General features: G+C 35.5%; 2 protein-coding genes across 2 annotated transcripts in view; both read right to left on the bottom strand.

Moving 5' to 3' along the window:
* LOC128688807 (glutamate receptor ionotropic, kainate 2-like) overlaps window positions 1-20,442 on the bottom strand; it is an 83,588-nt gene extending 63,146 nt beyond the window's left edge. The window contains exons 1-6 of the mRNA XM_070085666.1: window positions 20,312-20,442; window positions 19,231-19,438; window positions 18,383-18,497; window positions 9,067-9,191; window positions 8,840-8,959; window positions 7,392-7,615 (exon numbers count right to left, since the gene is read on the bottom strand). Coding sequence (XP_069941767.1) covers window positions 7,392-7,615; window positions 8,840-8,959; window positions 9,067-9,191; window positions 18,383-18,497; window positions 19,231-19,438; window positions 20,312-20,442 — 923 coding nt within the window. The remainder of the gene's footprint in view (window positions 1-7,391; window positions 7,616-8,839; window positions 8,960-9,066; window positions 9,192-18,382; window positions 18,498-19,230; window positions 19,439-20,311) is intronic.
* A 59-nt stretch (window positions 20,443-20,501) lies between these two features.
* Window positions 20,502-21,061, bottom strand: part of LOC138852787 (uncharacterized) — a 97,484-nt gene continuing 96,924 nt past the window's right edge. The window contains exon 15 of the mRNA XM_070085664.1: window positions 20,502-20,649. Coding sequence (XP_069941765.1) covers window positions 20,502-20,649 — 148 coding nt within the window. The remainder of the gene's footprint in view (window positions 20,650-21,061) is intronic.

Below are 21,061 nucleotides of genomic sequence, written 5' to 3'. Positions count from 1 at the left end.
GTAAATTCAAGAATTATGTGGATTAAAGTAAAGGTTGGATGCGAGAAGTGGGTCATAATAAGCGTGTATGCACCTGGAGAAGAGAGGAATGCAGAGGAGAGAGAGAGATTTTGGGAGATGTTAAGTGAATGTATAGGAGCCTTTGAACCAAGTGAGAGAGTAATTGTGGTAGGGGACTTGAATGCTAAAGTAGGAGAAACTTTTAGAGAGGGTGTGGTAGGTAAGTTTGGGGTGCCAGGTGTAAATGATAATGGGAGCCCTTTGATTGAACTTTGTATAGAAAGGGGTTTAGTTATAGGTAATACATATTTTAAGAAAAAGAGGATAAATAAGTATACACGATATGATGTAGGGCGAAATGACAGTAGTTTGTTGGATTATGTATTGGTAGATAAAAGACTGTTGAGTAGACTTCAGGATGTACATGTTTATAGAGGGGCCACAGATATATCAGATCACTTTCTAGTTGTAGCTACACTGAGAGTAAAAGGTAGATGGGATACAAGGAGAATAGAAGCATCAGGGAAGAGAGAGGTGAAGGTTTATAAACTAAAAGAGGAGGCAGTTAGGGTAAGATATAAACAGCTATTGGAGGATAGATGGGCTAATGAGAGCATAGGCAATGGGGTCGAAGAGGTATGGGGTAGGTTTAAAAATGTAGTGTTAGAGTGTTCAGCAGAAGTTTGTGGTTACAGGAAAGTGGGTGCAGGAGGGAAGAGGAGCGATTGGTGGAATGATGAAGTAAAGAGAGTAGTAAGGGAGAAAAAGTTAGCATATGAGAAGTTTTTACAAAGTAGAAGTGATGCAAGGAGGGAAGAGTATATGGAGAAAAAGAGAGAAGTTAAGAGAGTGGTGAAGCAATGTAAAAAGAGAGCAAATGAGAGAGTGGGTGAGATGTTATCAACAAATTTTGTTGAAAATAAGAAAAAGTTTTGGAGTGAGATTAACAAGTTAAGAAAGCCTAGAGAACAAATGGATTTGTCAGTTAAAAATAGGAGAGGAGAGTTATTAAATGGAGAGGTAGAGGTATTGGGAAGATGGAAGGAATATTTTGAGGAATTGTTAAATGTTGATGAAGATAGGGAAGCTGTGATTTCGTGTATAGGGCAAGGAGGAATAACATCTTGTAGGAGTGAGGAAGAGCCAGTTGTGAGTGTGGGGGAAGTTCGTGAGGCAGTAGGTAAAATGAAAGGGGGTAAGGCAGCCGGGATTGATGGGATAAAGATAGAAATGTTAAAAGCAGGTGGGGATATAGTTTTGGAGTGGTTGGTGCAATTATTTAATAAATGTATGGAAGAGGGTAAGGTACCTAGGGATTGGCAGAGAGCATGCATAGTTCCTTTGTATAAAGGCAAAGGGGATAAAAGAGAGTGCAAAAATTATAGGGGGATAAGTCTGTTGAGTGTACCTGGTAAAGTGTATGGTAGAGTTATAATTGAAAGAATTAAGAGTAAGACGGAGAATAGGATAGCAGATGAACAAGGAGGCTTTAGGAAAGGTAGGGGGTGTGTGGACCAGGTGTTTACAGTGAAACATATAAGTGAACAGTATTTAGATAAGGCTAAAGAGGTCTTTGTGGCATTTATGGATTTGGAAAAGGCGTATGACAGGGTGGATAGGGGGGCAATGTGGCAGATGTTGCAAGTGTATGGTGTAGGAGGTAGGTTACTGAAAGCAGTGAAGAGTTTTTACGAGGATAGTGAGGCTCAAGTTAGAGTATGTAGGAAAGAGGGAAATTTTTTCCCAGTAAAAGTAGGCCTTAGACAAGGATGTGTGATGTCACCGTGGTTGTTTAATATATTTATAGATGGGGTTGTAAGAGAAGTAAATGCGAGGGTCTTGGCAAGAGGCGTGGAGTTAAAAGATAAAGAATCACACACAAAGTGGGAGTTGTCACAGCTGCTCTTTGCCGATGACACTGTGCTCTTGGGAGATTCTGAAGAGAAGTTGCAGAGATTGGTGGATGAATTTGGTAGGGTGTGCAAAAGAAGAAAATTAAAGGTGAATACAGGAAAGAGTAAGGTTATGAGGATAACAAAAAGATTAGGTGATGAAAGATTGAATATCAGATTGGAGGGAGAGAGTATGGAGGAGGTGAACGTATTCAGATATTTGGGAGTGGACGTGTCAGCGGATGGGTCTATGAAAGATGAGGTGAATCATAGAATTGATGAGGGAAAAAGAGTGAGTGGTGCACTTAGGAGTCTGTGGAGACAAAGAACTTTGTCCTTGGAGGCAAAGAGGGGAATGTATGAGAGTATAGTTTTACCAACGCTCTTATATGGGTGTGAAGCGTGGGTGATGAATGTTGCAGCGAGGAGAAGGCTGGAGGCAGTGGAGATGTCATGTCTGAGGGCAATGTGTGGTGTGAATATAATGCAGAGAATTCGTAGTTTGGAAGTTAGGAGGAGGTGCGGGATTACCAAAACTGTTGTCCAGAGGGCTGAGGAAGGGTTGTTGAGGTGGTTCGGACATGTAGAGAGAATGGAGCGAAACAGAATGACTTCAAGAGTGTATCAGTCTGTAGTGGAAGGAAGGCGGGGTAGGGGTCGGCCTAGGAAGGGTTGGAGGGAGGGGGTAAAGGAGGTTTTGTGTGCGAGGGGCTTGGACTTCCAGCAGGCATGCGTGAGCGTGTTTGATAGGAGTGAATGGAGACAAATGGTTTTTAATACTTGACGTGCTGTTGGAGTGTGAGCAAAGTAACATTTATGAAGGGATTCAGGGAAACCGGCAGGCCGGACTTGAGTCCTGGAGATGGGAAGTACAGTGCCTGCACTCTGAAGGAGGGGTGTTAATGTTGCAGTTTAAAAACTGTAGTGTAAAGCACCCTTCTGGCAAGACAGTGATGGAGTGAATGATGGTGAAAGTTTTTCTTTTTCGGGCCACCCTGCCTTGGTGGGAATCGGCCGGTGTGATAATAAAATAAATAAATATATAATATACATATATATATACATATATATATATATATATATATATATATATATATATATATATATATATGTATCAACAAGTCGGCCGTCTCCCACCAAGGCAGGGTGACCCAAAAAGAAAGAAAATTCTCAAAAAGAATATACTTTCATCATCATTCAACACTTTTACCTCACTCACACATAATCACTGTTTTTGCAGAGGCGCCCAGAATACAACAGTTTAGAAGTTTATACGTATAAAAATACACAATATATCCCTCCAAGCTGCCAATATTTCCCGAACCCCTCCTTTAAAGTGCAAGCATTGTATTTCCTATTTCCAAGTCTCAAGTCCGGCTATATAAAATAACCGGTTTCCCTGAATCCCTTCACTAAATATTACCCTGCTCACACTCCAACAGCTCGTCAGGTCCCAAATACCATTCATCTCCATTCACTCCTATCTAACAAGCTCACGCACGCTTGCTGGAAGACCAGGCCCCTCGCCCATAAAACCTCCTTTACCCGCTCCCTCCAACCTTTTCGAGGACGACCCCTACCCCTCCTTCCTTACCCTACAGATTTATAGCCACTTCGTGTCATTCCACTTTGATCCATTCTCTCTAAATGATCAAACCACCTCAACAAACCCTTTTCAGCCCTCTGACTAATACCTTTATTAACTCCACACCTTCTCCTAATTTCCACACTCCGAATTTTCTGCATAATATTTACACCACACATTGCCCTTAGACAGTCGATCTCCACTGCCTCCAACCGCCTCCTCGCTGCAGCATTTACAACCCAAGCTTCACACCCATATAAGAGTGTTGGTACTACTATACTTTCATACATTCCCTTCTTTGTCTCCACATATACCTCAATGCACCACTCACCTTTTTTCCTTCATCAATTCTATGATTAACCTCATCCTTCATAAATCCATCCGCTGACACCTCAACTCCCAAATATCTGAAAACATTCACTTCTTCCATACTCCTCCACCTCAATTTGATATCCAGTTTTTCTTTATCTAAATCATTTGATACCCTCATCACCTTACTTTTATCTTTGTTCACTTTCAACTTTCTACCTTTACACACACTCCCAACTTCGTTCACTAACCTTTGCAATTTTTCTTTAAAATCTCCCATAACCACAGTATCATCAGCAAAAAGTAACTGTGTCACTTCCCATTTTGTATTTAATTCCCCATAATTTAATCCCACCCCTCTCCCGAACACCCTAGCATTTACTTCTTTTACAACTCCATCTATAAATATATTAAACAACCATGGTGACATTACACATCCCTGTCTAAGACCTACTTTTACCGGGAAGTAGTCTCCCTCTCTTCTACACACCCTAACCTGAGCCTCACTATCCTCATAAAAACTCTTTACAGCATTTAGTAACTTACCACCTACTCCATATACTTGCAACATCTGCCACATTCCTCTCCTATCCACTCTATCATATGCTTTTTCTAAATCCATAAATGCAATAAAAATTTCCCTACCTTTAACTAAATACTGTTCACATATATGCTTAAATGTAAACACTTGATCTACACATCCCCTACCCACTCTGAAACCTCCTTGCTCATCCGCAATCCTACATTCTGTGTTACCTCTAATTCTTTCAATTATAGCCCTACCGTACACTTTTCCTGGTATACTAACTTATTCCTCTATAATTTTTACAATCTCTTTTGTCCCCCTTCTCTTTATATAAAGGGACTAAACACGCTCTTCGCCAATCCCTAGACACCTTCCCCTCTTTCATACATTTATTAAACAAAAATACCAACCACTCCAGCACTATATCTCCCTTGCTTTTAACACTTCTCTCATGATCCCGTCAGTTCCAGCTACTTTACCCCCTTTCATTCTACGTAATGGCTCACGCACCTCCCCCACACTCACATCCTGTTCTTCGTCACTCCTTAACGATGGTATACCTCCCTGGCCAGTGCATGAAATTGCCGCTTCCCATTCCTCGTCGACATTTAGAAGTTTCTTAAAATATTCTCGCCATCTACCCAATACCTCCATCTCCCCATCTACTAACTCCGGCAGGCCGGACTTGAGTCCTGGAGAAGGGAAGTAAAGTGTCTGCTGCACTCTGAAGGAGGGATGTTAATGTCGCAGTTTTGTAACTGCATTGTAGGCATGCCTCTGGCAAGACAGTGATGGAGTTAATAATGAAAGTTATTCTTTTTCGGGTCACCCTGCCTTGGTGGGAAACGGCCGATGGGTTAATAAAAAAAGGAATATATATATATATATATATATATATATATATATATATATATATATATATATATATATATATATATATATATATATATATATATATATATATATATATATATATATATATATATATATATATATATACATATATATATATATATATATATATATATATATATATATATATATATATATATATATATATATATATAAATATTTTTATTTTATTTTTTTTTATTATCACACTGGCCGATTCCCACCAAGGCAGGGTGGCCCGAAAAAGAAAAACTTTCACCATCATTCACACTATCACTCTCTTGCCAGAAGGGTGCTTTAAACTACAGTTTTTAAACTGCAACATTGACACCCCTCCTTCAGAGTGCAGGCACTGTACTTCCCATCTCCAGGACTCAAGTCCGGCTAGCCGGTTTCCCTGAACCCCTTCATAAATGTTACTTTGCTCACACTCCAACAGCACGTCAAGTATTAAAAACCATTTGTCTCCATTCACTCCTATCAAACACGCTCACGCATGCCTGCTGGAAGTCCAAGCCCCTCGCACACAAAACCTCCTTTACCCCCTCCCTCCAACCTTTCCTAGGCCGACCCCTACTCCGCCTTCCTTCCACTACAGACTGATACACTCTTGAAGTTATTCTGTTTCGCTCCATTCTCTCCACATGTCCGAACCACCTCAACAACCCTTCCTCAGCCCTCTGGACAACAGTTTTGGTAATCCCGCACCTCCTCCTAACTTCCAAACTACGAATTCTCTGCATTATATTCACACCACACATTGCTCTCAGACATGACATCTCCACTGCCTCCAGCCTTCTCCTCGCTGCAACATTCATCACCCATGCTTCACACCCATATAAGAGCGTTGGTAAAACTATACTCTCATACATTCCCCTCTTTGCCTCCAAGGACAAAGTTCTTTGTCTCCACAGACTCCTAAGTGCACCACTCACCCTTTTCCCCTCATCAATTCTATGATTCACCTCATCTTTCATAGACCCATCCGCTGACACGTCCACTCCCAAATATCTGAATACATTCACCTCCTCCATACTCTCTCCCTCCAATCTGATATCCAATCTTTCATCACCTAATCTTTTTATCCTCATAACCTTACTCTTTCCTGTATTCACTTTCAATTTTCTTCTTTTGCACACCCTACCAAATTCATCCACCAATCTCTGCAACTTCTCTTCAGAATCTCCCAAGAGCACAGTGTCATCAGCAAAGAGCAACTGTGACAACTCCCACTTTATGTGTGATTCCTTATCTTTTAACTCCACACCTCTTGCCAAGACCCTCGCATTTACTTCTCTTACAACCCCATCTATAAATATATTAAACAACCACGGTGACATCACACATCCTTGTCTAAGGCCTACTTTTACTGGGAAATAATTTCCCTCTTTCCTACATACTCTAACTTGAGCCTCACTATCCTCGTAAAAACGCTTCACTGCTTTCAGTAACCTACCTCCTACACCATACACCTGCAACATCTGCCACATTGCCCCCTATCCACCCTGTCATATATATATATATATATATATATATATATATATATATATATATATATATATATATATATATATATATATATATATATATATATATATATATATATATATATATATATATATACATATTGTGTGTGGGGGAGGGCAAGTTGTGACGAACATGGTGAAGGGTTCACCAAGATATTACAACCATGGAAAAACGGTACCAGGGCAAATGGGGCACAAGAATATTTGCAGACTATTGCTGGACACTGGCAAGATATGTTTCTTCAATCTACTGTAAACGTGAAGCAAAAAGGCAGAGAATAAGTACTAATTAGAGTTTAAAACATACTGACATATATTGTGTATTATAATAAAATAATCAAATATTACATGTCTCGTATCTTTAAAACTGTAGCCAATAAGCATTTTTCATTACATGAAAATACAAAAGAATTAACTAATCTCATTTAAGAGGCAAACAACTTGTCAAAAAATGTTGACCTGTGATTATCATTGTAACTATCAGACACTGCAACACATCGGTATAGTGGAACAAAGGATTTCGTCCACATTTCATCACGTATCTTTTAATTGCGACTGAGAAGAGTTGGATTTTAGTCTTGTGTGTGTGTGTGTGTGTATGTTCCAACATCATTATTTTTATTAATTAGCAAAATAACGAATCATTACTATCAGCAATTTACTTGATGGTCGTTGTATTATTGTTGATAATGATCAACATGATATTCATCTTGGAGAAGACAGTGTAGTGAAGCTGGAGCTGCGAGAGAGACAGGCGAGTGATAACCAGGAACCTCGTTGACCACACCAGCAGGCGACCCTTAGTAAACCACTTGACAACTCCGGCGAGGAACACTGGATCATCGCTTATTACAACAATAGTCGTGTGGGTTGAAACCTTCTTCAACTGGTAATGACAGAATGAAAGAAATGAAGTAAAACATTCATCCTATGCATTCAATTTCCTAACTGTAATAGTTTTAGATTGATCACAATTAAGACATTCTCAAAAAATTATTTATGCAAAGGTACTTCTGTAAAAGTTAATATGGCAATTAAATGTAAATAAAAAGAAAATTCTGTTGGTTGCAATCTGTACATTGAACAAACATATGTAAACATTCAGAATTGTAAATAGTACAAATGATGTATATTTCGGTAAGACACTTATGCAACAGTTAGGTATCTTTATTATGAAACGTTTCGCCTACACAGTAGGCTTCTTCAGTCAAGTACAGAAAAGTTGATAGAAGCAGAAGATACTTGAAGACGATGTAATCAGTCCAGTATCTTCTGCTTCTATCAACTTTTCTGTACTTGACTGAAGAAGCCTACTGTGTAGGCGAAACGTTTCATAATAAAGATACCTAACTGTTGCATATGTGTCTTACCTAACAACCTGTCGGTATTTTATACCATTTTAATGTTCGATGTATATTTCGTTTGTCTGAGTCATGAAAATGGAAAGCTCTGAGTTTTGACATTTACATTTGATTTTTAATATCACGGTAGCCACGGTTATCAGGTTTGCACAGATTAAAGTACAAAATAAATCTGGGAAATTAGTTGCAACACAGTAGTAGGAAAACAAACCGAATCAAAATTAAAGGAAGACACAGCAGTGTTGAAATTTTCCAAGATAAGAAGACGCATTCTAAATTTTTCTCAGCTGAGAAATTCTGCAAGTCTGCCAATGTTTACCGCAAGTGAACCACTTTGTTTCAGCTTTGGCGGACTTACCTGTGATTGGTCAATGAACCATGGTACCCTACAGATCGTCAAACCCTGATTAAACTAGATGTATTTTGGTTACTGCGTGACCCGAGATAGCTATGTCCATTCCTAGTAGCACAATTAATTAATAATAATTGAAAGCAACATATTACCTGAAACCGATCAGAAAACGCTTTTTTAAGTTATTGCAAAGAACAAAATTTAAAAAGAGCTGTGTATAACGTTGATCATTGCGCATCTGCTTTTGCTAATAGTCACATAATCGATTCGTCAGGTATAGTAAACTAGCACTGAACATTTGAAGCCGGTCGAATGAGACATAATGAGATTTATAAATAAAAAGTAATGTGAGCTAAACTCCTTGAATATGTAAATATAAAAGACAAATTAGTTTTACCCGTTTAACATCAGGAACCAACTGAGATACAAGAGTCTCCTGGTCGGTGACATTTAGCCGACCTGTTATTGCTGCCTCAAATATGCCTACACCTCCTGGGATCTGTAGATAATTTGCTATCTGGAAGGAAGAAAGTTGTGTAATCTTAGTGAAGCGTAATGAAACACTATTGCTAATCGTAAAAAAAGAAGTGTTATTCTTTGTTTAAAAAAAAATGATGGCCTTACTGTGAAAACCGTGGAGGATGTTGTTGTTCCATCCATTATGAGAAAGACTGAGTAGATGGGTTGTGAAGTCAGTGACAAGACGTCCTTCACCAGCCCAGCCACTGGTGATGTCCACCTGTGTTCACCTGAAAGATAAGCCACTTCTTAGATCTTCCTGAAGTCTCTTAAAGAATAACCGTAATATATATTTACTATAGCACCACAACAATTAAACTTCCGTCAGAATTTGATGTAATAATTTAATAAATTTTAACTGACCTTTGATAAGTTTGGAATAATAAAGCAGTGTTATAATACATATACGTTAACAAAGATAAGGTAATTCTCGAATTTAGGCTTTAGAATTTGTGAAAAAGTATTATTTCCGTAAGATTTTTATTTATACTTTATTAATGCTTGATCGTGTTAACATACTTACAGCATAAAATGTGTTACACATCGCTCATTCTTTGTCCTATATCTATGTCTGTCTCTCTGTCTGTCTGTCTCTCTCTCTCTCTCTCTCTCCATATATATGCCTAGCAGCCGGTGTGCCTGAGATCCTTAGGTTCCAATTTTTTGGTGACTGATTATGTACCCTAAAATAAAATAATATACTTCAGGGAATCAAACACATTGCTACTGGAAACTCCAGCCGACGTCTTGTTGCCAGAGCTGCGGTGACGATTTTTACTCACGTCGCAGCAGCATCAGTGATCCTGCTGCCCATGCAGCACGGGCGTTCACTGTTAACTTGACGGGATGAAAAGTCCTGATTCAACTGGATTTGACTATACCCTTTATCTTAGCTAAATGGATTCTGTAACCCGTATTGTACATCAAAACTTCTCTTCTTATTCCGTTCCATTTAACTGTACTACAGAACTCTTCAAAACTTTTATTAAGTAAACATCTAATAATCGCTGGGAGCGGTTCTTCTCTCCTCTGTTCTTGTGGGTGGAGTTTAAGGTAGTCACTAGCAAGCTGTGTAGTCAGTTCAACTTCTGGACCTTGAATGATTGCACTAGGAGTCAGTCTAGGATTATTTCAAATCCTCTTTAAATGTGAGTCTAGGATTATTTCAAATCCTCTTTAAATGTGAACTAGTTTTCCCTAACTAAAAGATCATTGACCAAATCGATGTCGTATTCCCAGCCTTCAGTACCCTCCTTGGCGACCTTCTAGGTTCGAACGCCGTCGATCTGATTTTAGAGTATATTATCTTCCTTCAGAAGTCCGGACTGGAAACACTGATACCTTCTATCTACAAACCAGATACCTGTCCCTCCATAACTCCTCCTTCCTGTAATGCTTTGTATTCGTAAACAATCTCAAATACTATGAACACAACAGTCGTATAAGGTCCATGCTACAAGTTTCCTATAACCCCCTGACAAACAGCTGATGGAAGCCTCATTTTTAGTTATACTTGGCGAATTGGAGATAGGAACAGTCTCCCAAGTTTCCCTTTCGATTGTCTTATCTTCGCCAATGCATCAATCGAGCGAGGAATGCATATTCTACCAGAGGACGTGGTGTCATTACTGACCCCACGTTTTAGCCTCAAATGCTGCTGCGATTCTGGCCTACGGAAAGTTCTGCTTGGTGCAGAGAAAGGTGTATGAAGGAATGGTCATTGCTGTAACAGCCACCATGGAAATAGCGCGACACAAAATTTTAAGTGTTCCTAACTTGCGACAATTCCTTCTTAACATATCTTAATAGGTCATTGACTGTGTCACACGCATCATCATAAAGGGACAGGTGAGGTGTTGTAAGTCGACCATGAGGTGTAATCTCGCCCATATATGCCTTCCGCTGACCTTTTATTTTCAAAGTTCCTTGATAATGTGAAAAATAATGAATGGTCTTTGAGTTCACAATTTTTTCAAAATGGTTGTGCATATTGTGATATCACGTGTTTACTGTGATCTTATATATGTCGTGTCGAATAGGTAAAACTTGCGATTTTGGCTAAAATAGAAACGCTCTTCTTACCGGATATGCATTACTTTTTCAAAAATCATTCTGAACCTAACGAAAAAAATATTTCAATGTGTATGTTTATTATAAATGTATTGTAAACTTATCTAAAATATATTTAGTTGCATTAGGCTGAATTAATGGCGCTTGTTGTAGTAAGGAAAGGTAAGTTATCTAAGGTTCTTTAGGTACAAAATTATTAGTTTTTACATTAACATAAATGAAAAAAATCTTTAAATATATAAGAGAAGGAATAAATTTTAAATGAGTTCTTGCTGATTGACCAATTTTACCTATTCGGCACGTTTTGCGTATTCACACCCATATCAGAGCGTTAGTATCACTATACTTTAATACATTTCCCTCTTTGCCTCTATGGATAAAGTGATTTATCTCCATAGATGCCTCAATGTACCATTCACCTTTTCTTCCCTCGTCACTTTCATGATTCCCCTCGTCTGTCATAGACCCATCTGCCTAACAGTCCACTCAAAAATATTCTAACGCATTCACTTCCTCCATACTCCCTTCCATTAATCTGACATCCAGTCTTACATTACCTAAATTTTGTTACCCTCATCTCATTAATGTTTCCCATGTCCACAGTTAATTTTCTTCTTTTACATACCCTCCCAAATTTGTTCACCATCCTTAGCAATTTCTTTTCCAATCCCACACTTCTCCCACACACCCCAATATTCACTTCTCTTACAACACCGCCTGTAAATATATTTCACAACCATGGTGACATCATCCTTATCTATGGCCTACTTTTACTGGGAAATAGTTTTCCTCTTTCCTACAAGCCCTCCACTGAGCCTCACTATATATATGTGTGACTGATTTTAGCTGAGTAGCTCCCAGTTCGACTTTTTGGAAATTTTTTTATTAGATTTGAACCAAATATATCCTAGTTTACTATTTTTACTACATAAATATTTACATTAGTTTCCATGTTATGAGTATGAATACCTCTTCTGATTCCCTTCAAATTTCCAACACTAATATTAAACTGCATTATTAAGCCGCACTCTCCACTACCCTCGTCGCGTGTAATGAGGTTCATGAGACAGATTATGAAATTCAGGAATAATTTATTCGCTAATCAAAGCGAACGATCAGTGTATTTAGAGAGAAAGAAGGATACCTGTCTTTCTATACTAATTTACTGTAAATGATAGTGAACTGCATCTCCATTGATTTGAGACCACTAAGTGAATATACGTCTCACTCTCTAATAAACTGACCCCCATGATTATAACTGATTTATTCTTTTGGTTAGGTTCTTAAACAGTTACAAATGATAACTATAAAACTGACACATTTCCCAGTTGATTGTTTAACCGATAATTAAAGCACAACATCAATATATTCTTTCCAAATCCGGAACTTATATTAATTAAAAATTGACAAAACTTAGTAGATATCAGTTTATACTGTTTTGTTAAGAAAAAAGAATTCGAGATACCGTAAAGAAATGCAATACTCCTAAAGGTTCTTACCAATACTTGGTTGAAGATGCAGGAGTCCGAGAGATATACAGACAATGTTAGTAGTAAACACCAGAGTTTGTATATAGAACATTATCATTGTTGTTTCCCTGGAAAGATTTCAAAGATAAAATATTAGGTAATGACTAATAACAGCATATACACTGATGACTAATAACAGCATATACACTGATGACTAATAACAGCATATACACTGATGACTAATAACAGCATATACATTGATGACTAATAACAGCATATACACTGAAGACTAATAAAAACATATACACTGATGACTAATAACAGCATATACACTGATGACTAATAACAGCATATACACTGATGACTAATAACAGCATATACACTGATAACTAATAACAGCATATACATTGATGACTAATAACAGCATATACACTGATGACTAATAACAGCATATACATTGATGACTAATAACAGCATATACACTGATAACTAATAACAGCATATACACTGATGACTAATAACAGCATATACACTGATGACTAATAACAGCATATACACTGATGACTAATAACAGCATATACACTGATGACTAATAACAGCATATACACTGATAACTAATAACAGCATATACACTTATGACTAATAACAGCATATACACTGATGACTAAGAACAGCATATACATTGATGACTAATAACAGCATATACACTGACGACTAATAACAGCATATACACTGATAACTAATAACAGCATATACATTGATGACTAATAACAGCATATACACTGATGACTAATAAAAACATATACACTGATGACTAATAACAGCATATACACTGATAACTAATAACAGCATATACACTGATGACTAATAACAGAATATACACTGATGACTAATAACAGCATATACACTGATAACTAATAACAGCATATACACTGATGACTAATAACAGCATATACACTGATGACTAATAACAGCATATACACTGATGACTAATAACAGCATATACACTGATAACTAATAACAGCATATACACTGATGACTAATAACAGCATATACACTGATGACTAATAACAGCATATACATTGATGACTAATAACAGCATATACACTGATGACTAATAACAGCATATACACTGATAACTAATAACACCATATACATTGATGACTAATAACAGCATATACACTGATGACTAATATCAGCATATACACTGATAACTAATAACAGCATATACACTGATGACTAATAACAGCATATACACTGATGACTAATATCAGCATATATACTGATGACTAATAACAGCATATACACTGAAGACTAATAACAGCATATACATTGATGACTAATAACAGCATATACATTGATGACTAATAACAGCATATACACTGATAACTAATAACAGCATATACACTGATGACTAATAACAGCATATACACTGATGACTAATATCAGCATATATACTGATGACTAATAACAGCATATACGCTGATGACTAATAACAGCATATACATTGATGACTAATAACAGCATATACACTGAAGACTAATAATAGCATATACGCTGATGACTAATAACAGCATATACACTGAAAACTATTAACAGCATATACATTGATGACTAATAACAGCACATACACTGATGACTAATAACAGCATATACATTGATGACTAATAACAGCATATACACTGATAACTAATAACAGCATATACACTGATGACTAATAACAGCATATACGCTGATGACTAATAACAGCATATACACTGATAACTAATAACAGCATATACACTGATGACTAATAACAGCATATACGCTGATGACTAATAACAGCATATACATTGATGACTAATAACAGCATATACACTGAAGACTAATAATAGCATATACGCTGATGACTAATAACAGCATATACACTGAAAACTAATAACAGCATATACATTGATGACTAATAACAGCATATACACTGATGACTAATAACAGCATATATATATTGATGACTAATAACAGCATATACACTGATAACTAATAACAGCATATACACTGATGACTAATAACAGCATATACACTGATGACTAATAACAGCATATACATTGATGACTAATAACAGCATATACACTGATGACTAATAACAGCATATACACTGACAACTAATAACAGCATATACACTGATGACTAATAACAGCATATACACTGATGACTAATAACAGCATATACACTGATAACTAATAACAGCATATACACTGATGACTAATAACAGCATATACACTGATGACTAATAACAGCATATACACTGATAACTAATAACAGCATATACACTGATAACTAATAACAGCATATACACTGATGACTAATAACAGCATATACACTGATGACTAAAAACAGCATATACACTGATGACTAATAACAGCATATACACTGATAACTAATAACAGCATATACACTGATGACTAATAACAGCATATACACTGATGACTAATAACAGCGTATACATTGATGACTAATAACAGCATATACACTGATGACTAATAACAGCATATACACTGATAACTAATAACAGCATATACATTGATGACTAATAACAGCATATACACTTATGACTAATAAAAACATATACACTGATGACTAATAACAGCATATACACTGATGACTAATAACAGCATATACACTGATAACTAATAACAGCATATACACTGATAACTAATAACAGCATATACATTGATGACTAATAACAGCATATACACTGATGACTAACAAAAACATATACACTGATGACTAATAACAGCATATACACTGATGACTAATAACAGCATATACACTGATAACTAATAACAGCATATACATTGATGACTAATAACAGCATATACACTGATGACTAATAACAGCATATACACTGATGACTAATAAAAACATATACACTGATGACTAATAACAGCATATACACTGATAACTAATAACAGCGTATACACTGATGACTAATAACAGCATATACACTGATAACTAATAACAGCGTATACACTGATGGCTAATAACAGCATATACACTGATAACTAATAACAGCATATACACTGATGACTAATAACAGCATATACACTGATGACTAATATCAGCATATACACTGATGACTAATAACAGCATATACGCTGATGACTAATAACAGCATATACATTGATGACTAATAACAGCATATACTCTGAAGACTAATAACAGCATATACGCTGATGACTAATAACAGCATATACACTGATAACTAATAACAGCATATACATTGATGACTAATAACAGCATATACACTGATGACTAATAACAGCATATACATTGATGACTAATAACAGCATATACACTGATAACTAATAACAGCATATACACTGATGACTAATAACAGCATATACACTGATAACTTATAACAACATATACACTGATGACTAATAACAGCATATACACTGATGACTAATAACAGCATATACACTGATGACTAATAACAGCATATACACTGATAACTAATAACAGCATATACACTGATGACTAATAACAGCATATACACTGATGACTAATAACAGCATATACACTGATAACTAATAACAGCATATACACTGATGACTAATAACAACATATACACTGATGACTAATAACAGCATATACACTGATAACTAATAACAGCATATACACTGATGACTAATAACAGCATATACACTGATGACTAATAACAGCATATACAGTGATGACTAATAACAGCATATACACTGATGGCTAATAACAGCATATACACTGATGACTAATAACAGCATATACACTGATAACTAATAACAACATATACACTGATGACTAATAACAGCATATACACTGATGACTAATAACAGCATATACACTGATGACTAATAACAGCATATACACTGATGACTAAAAACAGCATATACACTGATGACTAATAACAGCATATACACTGATAACTAATAACAGCATATACACTGATGACTAATAACAGCATATACACTGATGACTAATAACAGCGTATACATTGATGACTAATAACAGCATATACACTGATGACTAATAACAGCATATACACTGATAACTAATAACAGCATATACATTGATGACTAATAACAGCATATACACTTATGACTAATAAAAACATATACACTGATGACTAATAACAGCATATACACTGATGACTAATAACAGCATATACACTGATAACTAATAACAGCATATACACTGATAACTAATAACAGCATATACATTGATGACTAATAACAGCATATACACTGATGACTAACAAAAACATATACACTGATGACTAATAACAGCATATACACTGATGACTAATAACAGCATATACACTGATAACTAATAACAGCATATACATTGATGACTAATAACAGCATATACACTGATGACTAATAACAGCATATACACTGATGACTAATAAAAACATATACACTGATGACTAATAACAGCATATACACTGATAACTAATAACAGCGTATACACTGATGACTAATAACAGCATATACACTGATGACTAATAAAAACATATACACTGATGGCTAATAACAGCATATACACTGATAACTAATAACAGCATATACACTGATGACTAATAACAGCATATACACTGATGACTAATATCAGCATATACACTGATGACTAATAACAGCATATACGCTGATGACTAATAACAGCATATACATTGATGACTAATAACAGCATATACTCTGAAGACTAATAACAGCATATACGCTGATGACTAATAGCAGCATATACACTGATAACTAATAACAGCATATACATTGATGACTAATAACAGCATATACACTGATGACTAATAACAGCATATACATTGATGACTAATAACAGCATATACACTGATGACTAATAACAGCATATACACTGATGACTAATAACAGCATATACACTGATAACTAATAACAGCATATACACTGATGACTAATAACAGCATATACAGTGATGACTAATAACAGCATATACACTGATAACTAATAACAGCATATACACTGATGACTAATAACAGCATATACATTGATGACTAATAACAGCATATACACTGATGACTAATAACAGCATATACACTGATGACTAATAACAGCATATACACTGATAACTAATAACAGCATATACACTGATGACTAATAACAGCATATACAGTGATGACTAATAACAGCATATACACTGATAACTAATAACAGCATATACACTGATGACTAATAACAGCATATACACTGATAACTAATAACAGCATATACACTGATGACTAATAACAGCATATACAGTGATGACTAATAACAGCATATACACTGATGGCTAATAACAGCATATACACTGATGACTAATAACAGCATATACACTGATAACTAATAACAGCATATACACTGATGACTAATAACAGCATATACACTGATGACTAATAACAGCATATACACTGATGACTAATAACAGCATATACACTGATGACTAATAACAGCATATACACTGTAGTTCAGGGAGTATGTTCCAAATTTTGCCCACGTCATCCATTTTATGAAGAAAGCAGAATATTTGGAATAAATTCATTGTATCCTCCTGCTATATAAGGTTGAATACAAAAGTATATTCTCATGGCTAATTTGCGGAACACATAACCTAATTTGGCATCTCTTTTAATAGCATTTTATTAAAGCAGGATCGTAAAGAGAGTTCAGTGTTTATTAGACAGAGAAGTCTAATAGAATTCTTAATATGCAAATTAAATAATTATATGTGAATAATTAAATACAACTGTCAAAATTGTGTTTCTTGAGAATGTTTTCTACAATAATCTAATTTTTTTTTTTTGAACGCGTGAAAAAATATCTGATTTATTATCTAAATAACTACTATAATTAATTTACTTTGAAAATATTCTTTGTTTACTTCGGCAGTAATTTTAATATCTGTTTGTCTATTAATCTTTCTAATGGTATTGTTTACATAAAACATTTGGAATATGATAGACAAAACGCATTTCTGAAAAAAAAATGCATTTACTGAATCTTATAAAAAGTTATACTGATGAAGTGTAATATTTCTTGTTAGTATATACCAAGTTATTATTAATTGTGTTTTAATATTGTTACCAAGTTACTGAACACAATGATTCAGTTTTCAGATGCCATTATACAGATATACTTTACCTTCATCATACTAGCAAAAATATGCTTGTACGTAGGTGCGTGTCAGCTACAGAAGCATTTTAATCAGATTGCGTAGTATGAAACTTAATATAAATGTTGTTGTGTGAAGAGGTCTTAGCTTAATTGTGTAATCATTTATAATTAAGAGACATTCTGTCACTTTCTGACGATTCTTTGGAAGAGGTAATGAGTTCTCTGGAGCCTGTCATAAAATGCGGTTTTGTCGATTTTTTCCATTCATAACATTACCATAACATTTACTTATTATGTATTCCTTAGCAGCAGTGAATGTCTTAGACCTTTGACAAGACAAACGCAAAATTAGAAATGGAACTCTTATTTGCCATTTTTTTTTCTAATATTATTTTCAATTTCCTGCTCAAGAAGAAAGCATCTGCAGAGTCCATTAAAGGATATTATACACATTCAGTGGATTAGTTTCAACCAGGCTTTACAGGGTTCTGGATGTTCTGAACAGATTAGTTGCATACTTTCAAACCGTATTAGCGAGTGATTGAACCTTCATGTGTCGAAGAAGTGTTTGTTGCTATTTAAAATATACTTACAAGGCAGCTCGTCTCATATTCTGCTTCATTGTATCTAGTATTGGAGGACAATTTAATATGTGCACCATTGCTTAAACTTCCACAATTCACTACCGATACTTCTTCGCCTACCTCTTCAATAATGATTAATTTGGGTGGCTCACTAATAACTGTTTGTCCGGATGTCTCTGGTGCACCAGTATCTCGAAAAATTTCATTACAATCTTTCCTACATTGTGTCTAGTTAAATCTTATATTTGTACTGTGTTTGTCCAGCTGACTTATAAATGACTGTGTTATATTCTTCTATATTTCTTTTACCCAGAACACATGATCGTAGTGCCTATTTCTCCAAGACGTTTCCTATTATATTTTTGAGATAATGACTCATCATTGCACTTCAGGTAGGTCATAATGTATGAGTGAATCAAAACCAATAAGTGTTTTGAAAGCTTAAGTAGTTACCTTAGGCTAGTTTAAGATATGTCACTTTATGTTTTATTGTGTTATTTAAGGTTAAGGTGGGTTTGGATAAGTTAGATTAAACTTAGAGTAGATAAGGTATGATTAGGTTAAGTAGGATAGGCTACAGTAAGTTAGGCTAGGTGAAGTTAGGTTTAGTTAGATTGACTTTAGTGAAAATTAGATTAAATAAAGATCTTCCCCTTCACCTTGGACAGTACGTAAGGCTCCATTCTCATGCTTCAGCATCATATCATTCCAGACCATGAAGCTGAACTCATCATATGGCTAAGGGACTGACCACCTCAAATACTATTTATCCATGGTTGACGGACTGATTACATCCTCTTTATTTCACCTGCTGCCTCTATACTTGACTGAAGAAGCCTACTGTTATGCGAAAACCTTCAACAGTAAAGATTCCCAACTACTGCAGAATATGTATTAATCATCAAGAAACATGCTGATCACAATTTCCCATCATTATTATGTCTAGTTTAACTCAATGTTTAACTCTATGTCCAGTTGATTCCTAAATTACAGAAGTATCATTGCATTTATAGCATCAGTAAGTAGCTAAAACCATTCAGTTAAAAATCTGATTTCAAAACAGCTTTAATACACATTCGTGTTGCATCACTTGCACAGAAGCTTCATGTCATTGTTTACAGATATTGACTCTTGTTTCTCCTCAAATTGTTCCTCCTTTACGAGGGTATCAAAACCATTCATTATCTTGAGAGTATGAATGAGATCTCTTCGACGTATCATATTCTTCAGAACGGTAAAATCTTGAGTCTTTCTTGAGATTTTTTTTTATTTTAGAAATTTTACTCAATCAGTTCCCCCTTCTCTTTACCCTCTTCAACGTAGAAGATCTTAATGGACATTATATTCAGGATACCCATATTCAAATGCGTTTGAAAATTCACTGGGATTTCTTGCGTTTTATACTTGAAATGTCTAGCAATGAATCTGCTAGAATTATTTGCCAAACATTTTCCAATTCTTTTTCAAAATTATTTAAAAATGTCAACATTGTCAACGCTAAATTTGATCTTCCACGTCAACAGCTACGTACTCCAACGAATTTAGAAATTCTGAAAACTCTTTTTTGAATGTTGAATTTTTCAACAATTTTGTCTCGTCTGCAAATTTTTCTATCCGGATATAAGCCATTTCTCAAAATTATTTACGAACAAGAACAATTCCTTGCTCCTAGGGAGGTATTCCTTTCCTGTCTTTACCACTCAGATGCATAGATTTGTAGTTAGCGCTATTTCCTGTCAATGATCCAGTCATAAACCTGACGAGAAATTTGTCTCGTATGCATTGCGTCTTTATTATGGTCAGCCATCATTGATAGAGTAACTTGTTAAATATTCTGGTT

This window comes from Cherax quadricarinatus, chromosome 16 (assembly GCF_038502225.1).
Source record: "Cherax quadricarinatus isolate ZL_2023a chromosome 16, ASM3850222v1, whole genome shotgun sequence".
Taxonomy (NCBI): Eukaryota; Metazoa; Arthropoda; class Malacostraca; order Decapoda; family Parastacidae; genus Cherax; species Cherax quadricarinatus.
This window is presented reverse-complemented; position numbering and strand designations above follow the sequence as displayed.